This window comes from Oncorhynchus kisutch, linkage group LG11 (assembly GCF_002021735.2).
Source record: "Oncorhynchus kisutch isolate 150728-3 linkage group LG11, Okis_V2, whole genome shotgun sequence".
Lineage (NCBI taxonomy): Eukaryota > Metazoa > Chordata > Actinopteri > Salmoniformes > Salmonidae > Oncorhynchus > Oncorhynchus kisutch.
This window is the reverse complement of record NC_034184.2, coordinates 68,762,542-68,779,729: the sequence shown is the minus strand read 5'-3', so window position 1 is coordinate 68,779,729 and position 17,188 is coordinate 68,762,542. Positions and strand designations below refer to the sequence as shown.

The 17,188-nt window shown below is 41.2% G+C and overlaps 1 protein-coding gene across 1 annotated transcript in view; it reads left to right on the top strand.

Annotated features, from left to right (window-relative positions):
- The first annotated feature begins 1,017 nt into the window (after window positions 1-1,017).
- ofcc1 (orofacial cleft 1 candidate 1) overlaps window positions 1,018-17,188 on the top strand; it is a 104,952-nt gene continuing 88,781 nt past the window's right edge. The window contains exons 1-3 of the mRNA XM_031835016.1: window positions 1,018-1,227; window positions 3,029-3,108; window positions 4,200-4,329. Coding sequence (XP_031690876.1) covers window positions 1,018-1,227; window positions 3,029-3,108; window positions 4,200-4,329 — 420 coding nt within the window. The remainder of the gene's footprint in view (window positions 1,228-3,028; window positions 3,109-4,199; window positions 4,330-17,188) is intronic.

Sequence of the window (17,188 nt, the reverse complement as noted above, 5' to 3'; positions counted from 1 at the left end):
CACAAAGCACACGCACAACAAAACGAGGAGAAAGAAACAGAACATTAATGAAATGGAAAAGGTCCAGTAAAAGTAATTTCTGGAGGGATTCCTGGATAAATCCCCCGCAGTGCGGTTGTCATCTCATCTGTTTACTTCTTGAAATATTTTATCTCTTTGGTTGACAAAGAAGAAAATAATCACTTTAGGCATTGATTGACTTCATCTGATTCACACATTGGACTGCACACGTTGTCTTTACCTATAAGGGGCACTAACAATACCTCATAATCACTGTTAACGTGGCTATGCAGTAGCGTAGAAGATACGTTTGACTGTTGAATCCATCCTCTATTTGTAACGGAAAACTATCTAGCTTTGATAAAGGCATAGTTATACTCATGTTTACTTTCCAACGATGACCAGAGCACAGAAGCCAGCATTCTCAGCCCAGCTGGATATTTATCTCTGTGTTGCAACACAATAAACTCCCCCAGAATTTTGAGACCAAACTTAGAAACATCGATACATGGTGGGTATAGTGGCAGTTTCTATCTTGGAGCTGTGTTGAGTCTGTTTGTTGACCTCAGACTTTTTATGGAGAAAGTGCTGCATCAGTGGCCTCTTGAAAAGCTAGCTAGGCTAATTCACCGGCAACAATTCATTGATGTACTGTAGGAGACTTGCTGTAGCACTGGTGGTGATTTAGTGATGGACATTAGTCAAGGCTTGGCCTTATATTCAGATCCACACTGAATGCATACTATTACAACATGTCATTGAAATGGACATAGATGGTCAGTGGAGTGTGAGATGTGAGTTTGTCCTGCTTTTTTCCCGGTGCTTATAAGAAATAATGTTTCAGGCAAGTACATTTTTCAGATGGTCTTTGGTACTTTGCATGTGAAATCTAAACTGTCTACTACTTGTGCATAACAGTATGTGTGTGCGTGCATGTGTGTTGTGTATGTGTGTGTGTACATCCATCTGCGTGTGTGTGTGTGTGTTAACTCCACACACTCCCCTGTGTGTCCAGGTATGGCGCTAGCCCACAGGGAGGAGGAAGAGGTGTGGAAGGTGAGGGCCGGTGATCCAACGCTGCGTGTCGGTGCCGGTGCTGCAGGCCGTGGGCGCTTCATGGCGGCAGTGGAAGAAGGGGAAGAAGAGGTGATCCCCCGCTACGCTCAGCAGCTAAGGGAGCGCATGCTGCCTGACATGATCACGCTTGGCAGCCTTTCACTGGAACAGGTCAGAGCCACAAAGAGGAATATCTATGTCATCTCCTATATTCACCAGCACATGAGCCATGTCCATTACACACTCCGCCTAATGGACAACACTGGGTGCTTCGCTTCCCTCCCCTCACAGACATTTCTGTCTGTGTTGTGCTTCCTTTTTTTAAATTATTTTTTTAGTGGCCCTTTTAAAAGTTGCCCATTTGGTTCCTAATGTAGTTGATGTAACTTTCAGATTGAACTATTTTTATGCACCGAACTCTGAACTATTTTTTGTAACTTTAATGAATTGTAAGTTTCTTAAAGCCCATTTGATTCATCTCGATCCCCAGATTTGCCTATTTGATCGTATCATACATTGTGTGTGAAAATAGGATATCGTCCAAACTATTAATTTGTTAGCGTTTGTTGTTTTTGTGATTATTCATTATTATGCATTTGTCATTGAAGCCTGGATTTCCGCCTTGGTTTGTCAACCATCTCTTTTCAGGAAAAATAGAGCGTGACAATTTTTTCTCCCCACCGCTTGTTTTGGGAGAAGGGGATTTTGTGAAATAGCATAAAGATCTGAAGAAGCTTATGAAATGAGTGTTGATACTCCATCAGTCAAAAAATGGGGTGAAAACAGGAACATGGGGTTTTCATTGTTCAGCGCTATTGAGGTAGCCAAACCCAAACATTAAATCATATCTAAACAGAAAATAAAAAATTATCCAGTATATTTATAGCTGTAATCTGACTTGAAAAGGAAGAAGAATTAAGGAGTTCCAAATTAACACCACGAATATGGAAGGAAAGTGAAAAATGGATAGATCTTGTGATGGTAAGACTTGAGTCATCGTTTCATGTATTGATAATCAGTTCCATCTACGTAATATTGTATACTAGCGGGGTTCAGTGTTTTATGCTATCATAATGTGTATTCACTCCCCAACTGTTTGTGCCCACTTCTCATTGAAAGAACATTAGGCTATGCACCGGAGATTTCCTCATCTATTTTGAAGTAATAGGACTTTTTTCTCCCGTTTGTTACACACAAAAGCTTTCATGGTTGCTCGCGAGACGCTGTCATTTAACAGTGTCAATGCGACTGAATAGCGGTGTAAACTTGCTGACTGAATGGTACCGGCTGGAAGGATTCATCAACCCGTTACATGTCTGTAGGCTCCAGGCTGGCTGCTATTGATTGCCTGCAGATTGCATTACCACGTTGTTTCAGAGTTAGATGCTGTGTACTTAATTCACACTACACCTCCCTATCACAAAGCTCGGCCAAACTAAGGGTGTGTCTGAAACCCTATTCTCTAGCACACTACTTTTGATCATGGCCTATGTAGGGTGCCATTTTGGATGCACCCTAAGTGTGTGATTTTATTTTTGGCAGGATACACATCTTCAAAGAGAAGGGATGTCTCAGGAAAATGAGTGGGTGAGGAAGAAAAGACTAATGTCCTTCTTAAGGGGAAATGCAAAGGTACTTTGCTGTGTCCATAAAGGGAAAGATGACTTTGTGCTATGTAAAATTATATTTCCTGAAGTTGTATTGTTAGTATTACTGGGATGATTTGAATACATTGTGCCAGGTTCGCTGAGAGGCATTTTAATCTTCTTCCTCTTACTGTGTCATAGAGTTGTACATGTAATCGAAGCTGTTATAGTAATAAAAGCCAGAGAAATCTCAGTGAAATGATTGTAGTTCAAGTCATCCACTATTTCATCAGTATCACATCTTCATGCTTTTGTTTTTGAGTCTATTTCTTTTTACTGGCTGCAAAATGCCCATGTTGACAAAAAGTTGGCTCATTCTTTCAAAGGAACCCCAGGCCCAGTCACACAGAGACTGTGACCAACAGGAGAGGATATTGCAAGACAGGCTGTATGCAGCGTTCCAACGGTATGTTTCCACTAATGTTACATGAATGAAATAAGCATTCATTGTACAGAACGTTCACCATATTTATTTAGCTGCCATTTGAGAAAACATGTAATGTGACTGTAACCTATATGGGCTCTATATTGCAATGCATTGTGGGTAAAAGGCTGCGAGGCATGAAAATCTGCCCGTGTCACTGGACTCAGAGGAGCATCAGTTTGTGTTCCATCCACATCAGTCTGGAATCATGCATCTCCTCCCTCAGCCCAAAGGATATAATAGCATGTAGAGGTTTTTTTTGTAATTGTGGCTTACCATCCAGCCTGACATTATACAGAAAAAAATCAAGAGAATCTACATGAGCCTGTTGTGCTCACTGTTTACTATGGGTGTTGGTTTGGACACCATGCCTGTCAGATGAATACCGTTTGAGTTTAGCAACGATGACCTTCTCTGCGCAGCCTTGGCCCCTGCAAATTCCTTCTGATATCATTGGTGGGTGGCTATTAGACATGAGAGGTTTTAATACACATCACCTAGGGCTACGTTTTCTGAGATTCAATGAGAAATGATCTCCTATTCTCTAGAATGGGAACGGGATGCCAAGCTGACTTTCTTTTTTTGTTATGTGTAATTTATTTCCTTTCACTGTTTTTGATTTAACAGTAATTTCATTATGGAGAGGGCCCCCATTCTGCTGCGTTGTTAACTGACGAAAGCACATGTAATACTTTTGATCGGGCGAGCAGAAAATAAAGTTGGTGGCTGGCTTTGATGCCGCACCGATGAGCATTTATTTGCTGAATTATTCTTACTTTAAAGCCATCTTATCCACTTTAGCAGGCGGGCCTATGATATTGCTTTATTTTGAGGAATTAAGAGAGGTGGCTGGGAGACGGAGCGTAGCAGGAGTTTATTACATTACCCCAGATAAGATTGAAAGGCCAAGCGGGCTGAGGAGAGAGAGAGAGAAAGAGAGGGAGGGAGGGGGAAAAAAGTGGAAAGTGTTTGTTGTTGCGTTATTAGATTCTCCGCTGTTGGCTACAAAGTGGGAACAAGAGAGCACAATATGCAGGTGGCTGGTTAACAGGGTTACCACTTGTGTTTCGCAGCGCAGAGAGCCAGTTGCTGAAGGCGCTGAGGGAGCGCAAAGGTGAAGTGATCGCCAAATACGGCGAGATGACAGAAGCCTCCTCCGCAGCAGAATCACCGTGGGCCAGGGAGCCAGGCCTCGGCTGGCAGGTAGGATCTGTTAACCCAGCCATTATCAGACATAAACACAGGAAGTAACATGGCACATCAACAGGAAGTACCACTTCTATATCGGAGACTTATTTCCACCAGGGTTCAACCATAGAAGAAATTATGATATCTTGCAAGATATGTTTGTGGCCCGAGAAACAGATAGAGGAATGTTTTTTTAAAGTCAAATGATGTAATTATATGAAATCCTTGCTGCCGTGAATGGAATCTGTCAGCAGAGTCTCTTTTGCAAACACACTCATGCACGCGTGAGCATACTCGCGCGCGCGCACACACACACACACGCACACAAACATAAAAGGCTTCCCTGTGTTTACCATGGAACACTGGGAAAAACCGCCGTCTCTCTTTCTCCTTTATTTAGGATGTTTTTCATCCCCCAGTGTGTAAAAAGCCGTCTGGTGTCTTAAGGAAAGTAGAATGGGAAAGAAGGGAGAGTGAGGAGGAAGGAGCAGCATCAGGCAGCAGCCTTAGCATCCGTAGGAGTGTGCTGTTGTTAGGCTGGGGATGAGGCTGCTCTGCCACCATGCAGGCTTAGAGATGTAATGAATCTTCTATCAGCCCTTCCTGCCAGGGTGACAACTCGCTTTGAGGAAGGTTGTAAATGTGGGAGAGATTGTGGTATAATTCCTCAGACTGGCATTTCTGCCCCCCAGTCACCATTCGATTATCTCCCAAATTGCTGTGTTTCAGAGAGATAAAGATTTTTTATGGCTTGCTGACTTGAAACAACCGGCACAGCCAGGAAAAGCAATGGCCAACCTGCCATGCATAGTAATTCCATTGGTAAATGACAAAATCTTTGTTTATATGACATTTCCAAAATTACTGCGGCAGATGAATCTAAAATATAAAATGTCACATTTGGCATGCAAAACTATGAAAATATATTTCTGTGCAAAATTCATGGAGGCATTTAATTTAGAACGTGTTTAATAACTAAGTCTGCCTGCATCAGTAATCCTGCCTGGAGGTCCCAAAAAGATTGTCATATTTATTCACTCGTTTTCTCCCCCCCCTTTCCTTCATTCCGAAGCCAACATTTTTAAGGGTAAATGTTCATTGTTAATTAAGATTTACTAATTAAAATGAAAATAATTAACGAGAAAGCTTAATCTCCGAATATTAGGCTATACTTAGAAAGAAAATATGTTTTTGTATGTGGCATTTCCTGTGTATTAAAGAGTTCAATTTGTGGAGCAGTCAATGTAGGAACCTTGAAAAGATGTTTCGGCGAAGGACGCGCTGCGTGCCAAAAAAAGCTGCTGAGGATCCGTTGCTGAATGCTTTGATCTCATCTGTAGGAGTGGTGTAATGTTATGGCACTTTAGGCACAACTAAGGCTCCGGGCAAACAAACCACCTTCTGATATGGAAAATTGGCTCACTTTGCCTTTTACCTTCCCAGGTTTTCTTGACTTTCCGCCATACACTTACCCATCCATGCATGAGAGACAAATAATAACAATCTCTAAAGACATATATAGTGAAAAATTAACACTGGTGTGCTGTGAAGTTTATATTTATTTTTATTGTTCTTTTTTTAGCCCCTTTCTTTCTCCCTCAGCAGTGTGGGGGCTTAGAGCCTTAACCTCCTGGATGTGCGATGTGTGGGCTAAACCGCTTTACCACCAATTATACTAATTTCACTTCTGCCTAAATTGTTTTGTGTTGTGGCGTATGCAAAGATGCTCAGCAAGGAGATTGCGGGGCATAACGGCAGGGCTCGTCACACACCCTCTGAGGGTGGCTTTGCGCTGGGCACTGCCAGGCAACGGCATGCACGTGGCGCTGGGTGTGTATCTTTTTACGTGTGTATGTATGTGTGTGTGTGTGTGTGTGTTCCAAATGGTTAATATGGGCCTTTAACAGTCAAAAAGCAACACTGCCAGGCACACAGTGCAGGGTAGGTGAATCCCAATAGTGTCACCAGTATACACCGTTTATGTAGAGTGGCAACAGTCAGAGAGCGGAACATGCAAATTGAGTTAAGTAGAATCTCCAGAGGATTTTTTTGAATATAATAGATGGTTTAAGATTAGGTGACTGTGTGTTGAACTGTCATCCCTGTGCTGTTTGTGGACATGTGTTTGTTTTTATGGTAGGTGAATAACACCAGGATATGTACCCTAGGCTGCTGGTCAACCGCCACTGTCTAGCTCCCGGGTAGCTGACTGTATAATTCAAGACCTGCAGTATCTTTTTACACATTTTTTTACATTACAGCCTTATTCTAAAATTGATTAAATCTATTTTTTCTTAATCAATCTACACAAAATACCCCATAATGACAAAACAAAAACAGGTTCTGCAAAGTTATGAAAAAAACGGAAATATTACATTTCCATAAGTATTCAGACCCTTTACTCAGTACTTTGTTGAAACACCCTTGGCAGTGGTTACAGCCTCAAGTATTCTAGGGTATGATGCTACAAGCTTGGTACACCGGTATTTGTACCAAACTCTGTCAGGTTGAATCTCTGCACAGCTATTTTCAGGTCTGTCCAGAGATGTTTGATTGGGGCACTCAAGGACATTCATACTCTTGTCCCCAAGCCATTCCTGCATTGTCTTGGCTGTGTGCTTAGGGTCGTTGTCCTGCTGGAAGTTGAACCTTTGCCCCAGTCTGAGGGCCCGAGTGCTCTGGAGCAGGTTTTCATCAAGGATCTCTTTGTACTTTGCTCCGTTCATCTTTGCCTTAATCCGGACTAGTCTCCCAGTCCCTGCCTCTGAAAAACATCCCCACAGCATGATGCTGCCAACACCATGCTTCACCATAGAGATGGTGCCACACATGACACATAGCATTCAGGCCATAGAGTTCAATCTTGGTTTCATCAGACCAGAGAATCTTGTTTCTCATGGTCCGAGAGTCCTTTAGGTGTCTTTTGGCAAACTCCAACCGGGCTGTCATGTGCATTTTACTGAGAAGTGGCTTCCGTCTGGCCATGCTACCATAAAGGCCTGATTGGTGGAGTACTGCAGAGATGGTTGTCCTTCTGGAAGGTTTTCCCATCTCGGCAAAGGAGCACTGGAGCTCTGTCAGAGTGATCATCGGGTTCTTGGTCACCTCCCTGACCAAGGCCCTACTCCCCCAATTGTTCAGTTTGTCCAGGTGACCAGCTCTAGGAAGAGTCTTGGTGGTTCTAAACTTATTCCATTTAAGAATGGAGGCCACTGTGTTATTTTTGACCTTCAATGCTGCCAAAATGTTTTGGTACCAATCCCCAGATCTGTGCCTCGCCATAATCCTGTCTCGGAGATCTACGGACTATTCCTTCGACCTCATGGCTTGGTTTTTGCTCTGACGTGCACTGTCAACTGTGGGACCTTATATAGACAGGTGTGTTCCTTTCCAAATCATGTCCAATCAATTGAATTTACCACAGGTGGACTCCAATCAAGTTGTAGAAACATCTCAAGGATGATCAAAAGAAACAAGGTGCACCTAAACTCAATTACGAGTCTCATATTAAAGGGTCTGAATAGTTATGTAAATAAGGTATTTCAGTTTTTTATTCTTAATACATTTGCAAAAAAATCTAATGACCGGTTTTTGCTTTGGGATTATTAGATATTGTGTGTGTAGATTGTGTGTAAATACATTTTAGAATAAGGCTGTAACATAACAAAATGTGGAAGAGTTCTGAATACTTTCCGAATGCACTGTATATTGTTTGTTGTATGCTTAATGTTTTTGAATATTAATGTATAACTAGGTACCAGGATGCACTTTTCCATGGAACCTTTTTAGGTTCTTGGCGCTTCTGTACTAGATAGATACAGTGCCTTCAGAAAGTATTCATACCCCTAGCTTATTCCACATTTTGTTGTTAAAGCCTGAATTGAAAATGTATAAAATTCTTATATTTTTTTCACACCGATCTACACACAATAAATACCCCATAATGGCAAAGTGGAAACAGGTTTTTTGAATTGTTTGCAAACATATTGAAAATGAAATACAGAAGTATTCACACCCCTGAGTCAATACTTTGCAGAAGCATCTTTCTGTCAAGTTCTGTCAAGCTGGTTGTTGATCATTGCTAAGCAAGCATTTTCAGATTTAAATCAAAACTGTAACTCGGCCACTCAGGAACATTCATTGTCTTCTTGGTAAGCAACTTCAGTGTAGATTTGGCCTTGTGTTTTAGTTAATTGTCCTGCTGAAAGGTGGAAAGCAGACTCAAATCAAATCAAATGTATTTATATAGCCCTTCGTACATCAGCTGATATCTCAAAGTGCTGTACAGAAACCCAGCCTAAAACCCCAAACAGCAAGCAATGCAGGTGTAGAAGCACGGTGGCTAGGAAAAACTCCCTAGAAAGGCCAAACCTAGGAAGAAACCTAGAGAGGAACCAGGCTATGTGGGGTGACCCAGGTTTTCCTTTAGGATTTTGCCTGTGCTTAGCAACATTCCATTAGTTTTTTATCTGGAAAAACTCCCCAATCCTTAACAATTACATGCATACCCATGACATGATGCAGCCATCACTTTGCTTGAAAGTATGGAGAGTGGTACTCAGGAATGTGTTGTATTGGTGCTGCCCCAAGCATAACACTTTGTATTAAAGACAAAAAGTGAATTGCTGTGCAATTTTTTTGCAGCCTTACTTTAGTGCAACAGGATGCATGTTTTTGAATATTTTTTATTCTGTACAGGCTTCCTAATTTTCATTCTATCAATCAGGTTAGTATTTTGGAGTAACTTTAATGTTGTTGATCCATCCTCAGTTTTCTCGTATCATGGCCATTAAACTCTGTAACTGTTTTAAAGTCACCATTGGCAACATGGTGAAATTGTCACGCCCTGACCGTAGAGAGCCTTTTAATGTCTCTATTTGGTTTGGTCAGGGTGTGATTTGGGGTGGGCATTCTATGTTTCATTTTCTATGATTTGGTGTTTCTATGTTTTGGCCGGGTATGGTTATCAATCAGGGACAGCTGTCTATCGTTGTCTCTGATTGGGAACCATACTTAGGTAGCCCTTTTTCCCTCCTTTCTTTGTGGGAAGTTGACTTTGTTTAGGGCACATAGCCTTTGAGCTTCACGGTTTGTTTTTGTAGTGTTTATTGTTTTGTTCGGCGTCATTTTGATTAATAAAATAAAATGTACGCTCACAACGCTGCACCTTGGTCCTCTCCTTTCAACAGCCGTGACAGAAATCCCTAAATGTTTCCTTCCTCTCTGGTAATTGAGTTAGGAAGGACGCCTGTATCTTTGTATTGACTGGGTGTATTGATAATTAATAATTTCACCATGCTCAAAGGGATATTCATTGTCTGTGTAACGGCTGTCGTCGGAAGGATGAGACCAAGGCGCAGCGTTCCTTCAGTTCCACATAATATTTATTGTTGAAGTGAAACTTTTAGACAAAACAAAATAATAAAGGAAACAACAACCGAACAACTTCATAGTGCAAACTACCTGGTCACAAACGAAGAACAAGATCCCACACAGAAGGAGGGAAAACAAGCTACCTAAGTATGATTCCCAATCAGAGACAACAATAGACCGCTGTCCCTGAATGAGAACCATACCTGGCCAAACACAAAGAAATAGAAAACATAGAAACATGAACATAGAATGCCCACCCAAATCACACCCTGACCAAACCAAAAATAGAGACATAAAAAGCTCTCTACAGTCTGCTTTTTTTTACCCATCTACCAATAGGTGCCCTTCTTTGCGTGGCATTGGAAAAACCTCCCTGGTCTTTGTGGTTGAATCTGGGTTTGAAATTCACTGCTCAACTGAAGGACCTCACAGATAATTGTATGTGTGCGGTACAGAGATGAGGTATGTTAAACACTATTAGTTTCACAGAAAGTGAGTCCATGCAATTTATGTGCAACTTATTCACTTATTATTATTATTATTCATTAACTTATTTAGGCTTGTCATAACAAAGGGGTTGAATATTTTTTGACTCAAGACATTCCAGCTTGTAATTTTTAATTAATTTGTAAGAATGTTGAAAAACAAATCCATGTAGACATTAGGCCAGTGACAAATACATTATAATTTTTTCTCCCCGATTTCATGGTATCCAATTGGTAGTTAGTATTGTCTCGTCGCTGTAGCTCCTGTACGGACTCAGGAGAGGCGAAGGTCAAGAGCCGTGTGTCCTCCGAAATACAACCCAACCAAGCCGCACTGCTTCTTTACACAATGCCCGCTTAACCCAGAAGCCAGCCGCACCAATGTGTCAGAGGAAACATCTGGCAACCATGTCAGCACGCACTGCGCCCAGCCCGCCACAGGAGTCACTAGTGCGCGATGGGACAAGGAAAAAAATCCTCCCCTAACCAGAACGATGGTGGGCCAATTGTGCACTTCCCCATGGGTCTCCTGGTCACGGCCGGCTGCGACAGCCTGGACTTAAATCCCTAATGGCACAGCTGGCACTGCGATTCAGTGCCTTAGACCACTGCGCCACTCGGGAGGTAGACAAATACATTTTTAATTCAGGGTGTAACACAACAAAATGTGGAAAAAGTCAAAGGGGGTGAGTACTTTCTGACGGCAAGGGTTTATAAACTGAACAAAAATAAATGAATCCAAACAGTGTCACCAGACCGTTTATTTTTTCGTGGCAAAAGTCGAGAGCGGAACATGCAAATGAGTAAAGTAGAATCTCCAATGGATTTTGGGGACTATAATTGATAGTTTCAAATTTGTTTGTGTGTTTGTTTTGTGGTAGGTGAATGACACGAGAATCTGTTCCCTATACTCCTGGTCAACCGCCACTGTCTAGCTTCTGGGTAGCAGACTGACTAATTGAAGACCTGCTGTATCTTTCAAAAGGGTCTTTCTGTTTTTTTGCTTTAATGAATTGGCAAACATTTCTTTAAACCTGTTTTCACTTTGTCATAATGGGGTATTGTGTGTAGAGTGATGACACATTTGTTTTATTTAATCAATTTTAGAATAAGGCTGTAACGTAACTTAACGTGGAAAAGGGGAAGGGGTCTGAATACTTTCCAAATGCACTGTACCTGCAGTCAGCATGCCAATTGCACGCTCCCTCAATTTGAGATATTGGTGGCATTATGTTGTGTGACAAAATGGCACATTTTAGAGTGGCCTTTTATTGTCCCCAGCACAAAGTGCACCTGTGTAATGATCATGCTGTTTCAGCTCATTGACATGCCAAACTTGTCAGGTGGATGGATTATCATGGCAAAGGAGAAATGCTCACTAATAAGGATGTAAACAAATTTCTTCACAAAAGTTGAGAGAAATAAGCATTTTGTGGGATCTTTTATTACAGCTCATGAAACATGGAACCAACACTTTATATGTTATTATTTTTATTATTCTATTTTTGTTCAGCATACTTAGGCATAGAATTAACCTGCTAATTTATGTATCCTTATTTTTTTTTTAAGTCTTATTTAATCAAAGTTGCTATTTCCAAAGCACTATTCTGTTATTTCTGTTTTAAAAAATGCAGCATTGCAAATCCAGAGCTCCAATCACAACACATTTTCTGTAAAGATGCAGACTGTGGGTTGCAGATTGTGTCATCTGCTGTGGTTCCTCACTGTCAAGACCCAACATGATGGTCGTGTTGGTCTGTGATCCACTTCAAACTGTCAATGCATAAATCATGAATCGTTTCGATATTGCAAGAAAATATTGTCATTTCACAAAACCATACCAAAACGTAGCGAAACTAACTGGAATATAAACTAGCTAGCTAAGTTAGTTAGCTAGTTTATATTAAAAGTAATACAAAATGCAACTAAACGTTTTAAAACATTAGCTGACACCTTGAGGCTTGATAGGGGCTAAAAATGTTTTTCCCAGAAGGTTAGACATTTTCGTTACTTGTTAGCTATCTAGGCTACCAGTTAGCATTTACCCCACACATCAAATTAAATTATATTTGTCACATGCACCGAATACAACAGGTGTAGTAGACCTTACTGTGAAATGCTTACTTCCAAGCCCTTAACCAACAATGCAGTTTTATGAAAATACAAAAAAAAGTAAGCGATAAGAATGACAAAATTAAAGAGCAGCAGTAAATAACAATAGCGGGGCTATATACAGTGGGTGTTGGTACAGAGTCAATGTGCGGGAGCCCTGGTATTGAGGTAATATGTACATGTAGGTAGAGTTATTAGCTAGCTTACCCTACTGTGTGCTGGACAAATTAGCTAATGTTTCGTCATTTTAGTTACTAAAATAAATAAAACATCTCAAGTTAGCTACTCACTGTAGCGTTAAGTTCTTTTGAGTTACTTCTTTCTTTCCCCAGTTGTCAGTTCGACCACACACCATTTATGCACTCATTTGTGTAAGACAAATTCAGAAATGACAGTTGGAACTCCACAGCAGAAAAGATGTGATTGTTGTTGCTAGGTAACCAGTTACAGTGCTTGCTTTTAGCTTGCGGTTTGCGCACACCTTTATCCAGAGGGAATACAACAATTATAGCTAGTGTCTGAAAGAATGATATGGATTTAATATTTGTCAAATTATTGAGCATATCCTCAAAACTCAAATAATCATCAGAAGTTGTCCTTAATTAGCATATCAAGATCCTGATATGGACCACAGTCAAGAGCATATGCATTGTATGTGCGGAGAAAAAGGGTAGTGTAAGGGTTTGGGTTAGGTGCTACCCAGTATGATGAAGATAGGAGTGTCTTTTTAGTGTATTTATTTGCATGTGTATTTGGTGAGGGGGTGGGCTTAAGGGTAGCCTTTGTCAGATAGGTGGGGCTTTAGGAGGGCCTGAAAGATAGTGATGGTCTCAGAGTCATGGATGGCCGGAGAGGGTTCCAGAGCCTAGGAGCAACCCTAGAGAAGGCCCTGTCGCCAAAGCTCTGGAGCTTCGACCTGGGGATGTCAAGGTGCTGTGGTGCAACGGAATGCGCGTGTGGGTTGGTAGAGGAGAAGGTCTGAGAGGTAAGGGGTGCTGAAGGGCTTTGTAGGTCAGAAAGAGGATCTTGTAATAAATGCGTTGGGAGACAGGGAGCCAGTGGAGCTCACAGAGAACAGGGGTGATGTGCTGCCAGTACTTAGTGTGGGTGAGTTTTGAACCATTTGGAGTTTATGGAGGGAGCTTGAGTTGATGCCAAAGAGTAATGAGTTGTACTAGTTAAGACGGGAGGAGTTGAATGCATGTATGAGAGTTTCAGCAGCAGGACGGGAGAGGGAGGACTTGACTTTGGCAATGTTGCGGAGGTGGAAGAATGAGGATTTGATAGTTTGTCTTATGTGGTGGCGAAAAGAGAGGCTGGAGTCCAGAATGACGCCAAGGTTGCATGCATGGAGGGAGAGAGAGAGAGACAGTGGTCTCATTAATGGTGAGGTTTCCAGCTTTGGTGAGGGTGGATTAGGTGCCTATGAGGATGAGTTCCATTTTATCACTATTGTGCTTGAGGAAGTTTTGTTGCATCAATGTTTTTATTTCAGAGAGGCAGGATTCATTGTGGGTCAGAGGTGGGTTGAGGAGGGTTTTGGTGCAGAGGAAGATCTGGGTGTCATCAGCATAGCAGTGGAAGGTTGAAGTGGTAGAGGATCTGACCTAGGGGGAGGATGTAGATAATGAAACGTAAGGGACACAGCACAGAGCACTGGGGGACACCATGTATAACTGCAGCTGAGTCTGAGGTGTGGCCATTAAGGAAGATGTAGTGGGTCCAGTTTGTGAGGTATGATTGTTGCCAGGAGAGTACAGTGCCCTCAACACCCAGAACCTCAAGCCTGGTGAGGAGGATCTGATGGCTCACTCTGTCAGAAGCGGTACTCAGGTCAAGGACAATAAGGATGTTGAGGGCACCAACATCAGCAGAGGTGAGAAGGTTCTTGATAACTTTAAGAAGGGCAGTTTCAGAAGGGGTGGAAACCAGACTGGAGGGGCTAGAACAGGTTTTTGATTAGCAGGTGGGTTTGTAATTGGGAGACAACAGTACGATCCAGAGTCTTGGCAAGGAAGGGGAGGTTGGAAGTTATTGAGGATGATAGTGTCCAGTCCTGGCTTTGTTAAGATGGGGGTGACTCACAGATTCAAGGACCCTGCTTTAGCGGCCAATTTCGTCAACAAGAACGTGGAAGCAGCTGTTGTCCCGCATGGTGTGGAACAAATGGTTAGCTGGTCTTGTTAGCAGGCAAGTTAGCAGGCTGGCTGGCAGACTGGTTGGCTAGCGAAGCCAACTTTGCTGGGTTTATCGACACTTGAATGTCATTCTCTTTTTTAATTTATTTTTAAATTTCCATTTTCATTTGTGAGTATACAGTTGACGCTATAATGTCTGTGTGCGTGTGTGTGTGTACTATTCCACTCACATTATAGTTTTTTGTTTGTATCATTAATATTTTAATTTGATCTAATGCCAATATCTGGCTGTTTTCAGTAGTTTTACCATTTGTATTGCTCTTAAACCTCTCTTAACCAAGGTTAGTTTTCTGTAGACTCTGCTGGGGACCAATCTATGTATGTTTGGTTTACTCTGGTTAAATAGTCACAAATCTCAGGTAGCACAGAGTAAGAGTTATCATGCTTTGCTCTAAAGTTTTTTTGTATTTAGGGTTTTGCTTACATCTCAGTTGGGGAGATGCTTCGGCAAGGGAGGTTGTGAGGGAAGGGGTTTTCCCTCTTTATTTGTATATAGTTTTTATATGTTTTTTGTGCTTCGTAGCTTTTCTTTGTTTTTTAAATTTGCACTATTAGGTTCAACTAAGATCTTTAGTTTACATTGTACCTTGTCCTTTACACGTCCTCAATTAAGACATGACTCAGCCTAGTGTAGCCCATCCAGCTGGAGGGAATGGCTTTAACTTTCTTACTTGGAACTGCAGCGGCATAAATAACCCAGTTAAACGTAGTAAGGTGCTACACCACCTTCATCAATTGAAAGCTCACAATCTTTCTCCAAGAAACTCATCTGAAGGTATCACAACACTCAAGTCTTAGGTGCAGATGTGTGGGTTAGGTGTTACATTCCTCATTTCAGAGTAAGGCAAGAGGGGTGGCTATTTTACTTCACAGATCGGTACCTTCTAATGGTTCTAATGTGATTGCAGATCCCCATGGTAGATACATAATTGTCAGTGTTAGGCTGCTCAATACGAATGTACTTCTTGTTAATATTTATGCTCAATGGTGGGACAATCGTGATTTTTTTCAAATCGGTTTTCTCTACACTGCCCGATATGTCTTCTTATATGTTCATCTTAGGTGGTGATTTTAACTGTTGGTTAGACCCACTTTTGGATCAATCCTCCACTAAACCTACTACCTTGTCAACCTCAGCTAGAGTTGTCCAAACCTTTATGTCTGAATTTGCAGTTTCAGACCCTTGGAAAATATGCTTTTCCAGATAGATTAAACACTCTTTTATTTCTCATCAGTTCACCACACTTTTACCCGCATAGACTACTTCCTTGTAGATGACAGACTTCTCAATTCCATATCTTCATGTTCATATAATCCAATTGTTGTATCTGACCACGCCCATGTTTTCATAGAAGTAGTCTTTCAAACTGTTGACAATCTGCGACCGCCTTAGCAGCTAAATACTCAACAGCTCAGTAATGAACACTTTGTCAATTTTGTTTTTGGTCTAATCGACTTTTTCATGAGTACAAATGGAACCCCAAACATCTCTGCATCTACTCTCAGAGAAACTTTGAAAGCTTATATCAGGTGAAATTATTCATGCACCACACATGAAAACAAACTGAAAAGGGATAGGCAATCTACGTTAACACGCTGTATTGCCCAATTAGATTACATTTATGCCGTTTCACCATCTACGGATATTTATAAGGAGCGTTTAACTTTGCAAGCAGAATTTGACACATTATTAACCTCTCTGGGATATTCGAGACGGTAGCGTCCCACCTCAACAACAGCCAGTGAAAGTGCATGGCGCCAAATTCAAAACAAGAGAAATCCCATAATTAAATTCTTCCAACATAGAAGTATTTCACATCATTTTAAAGATAAACTTGTTGTAAATCCAGCCACAGTGTCCGATTTCAAAAAGGCTTTACCACGAAAGCACACCAAACGATTATGTTAGGTCAGTACCTAGTCACAGAAAAACACAGCCATTTTTCCAGCCAAAGAGAGGAGTCACAAAAAGCACAAATAGAGATAAAATTAATCACTAACCTTTGATGATCTTCATCAGATGACACTCATAGGACTTCATTTTACACAATACATGTATGTTTTGTTCGGTAAAGTTCATATTTATATCCAAAAATTTCAGTTTCCATTGGCGCGTTACATTCAGTAGTTCCAAAACATCTGGTTATTTTGCAGAGAGCCACATCAATTTACAGAAATACTCATAATAAACATTGCTAAAAGATACAAGTATTATACATGAAAATATAGATAAACTTCTCCTTAATGCAACCGCTCTGTCAGATTTCAATAAAACGTTACAGAAAATGCTAAATCTGAGTACGGAGCTCAGGGTCCAAAACAGCCAAAATAAATATCCGCAATGTTGTGCAGTCAACATTAGTCAGAAATAGCATTATAAATATTCACTTGATCTTCATCAGAATGCACTCCCAGGAATCCCAGTTCGACAAATGTTTGATTTGTTCCATAAAGTCCATCAATTATGTCCAAATAGCTTCTTTTGTTAGGGCGTTTGGTAAACAAATCCAAACGCTCGTTCAGGTCCAGCCGAATGTTGGACAAAAGTTCAAAAAGTATAGAATCAATCTTTAGGATGTTTTTATCATTAATGTTCAATAATGTTCCAACCGGAGAATTCCATTGTCTGTAGAAAAGCAATGGAATGAGAGCTACCTCATGTGAAATACGCGTGATTGTGAACGTGGCTGCTGCTAGACTCCTTAG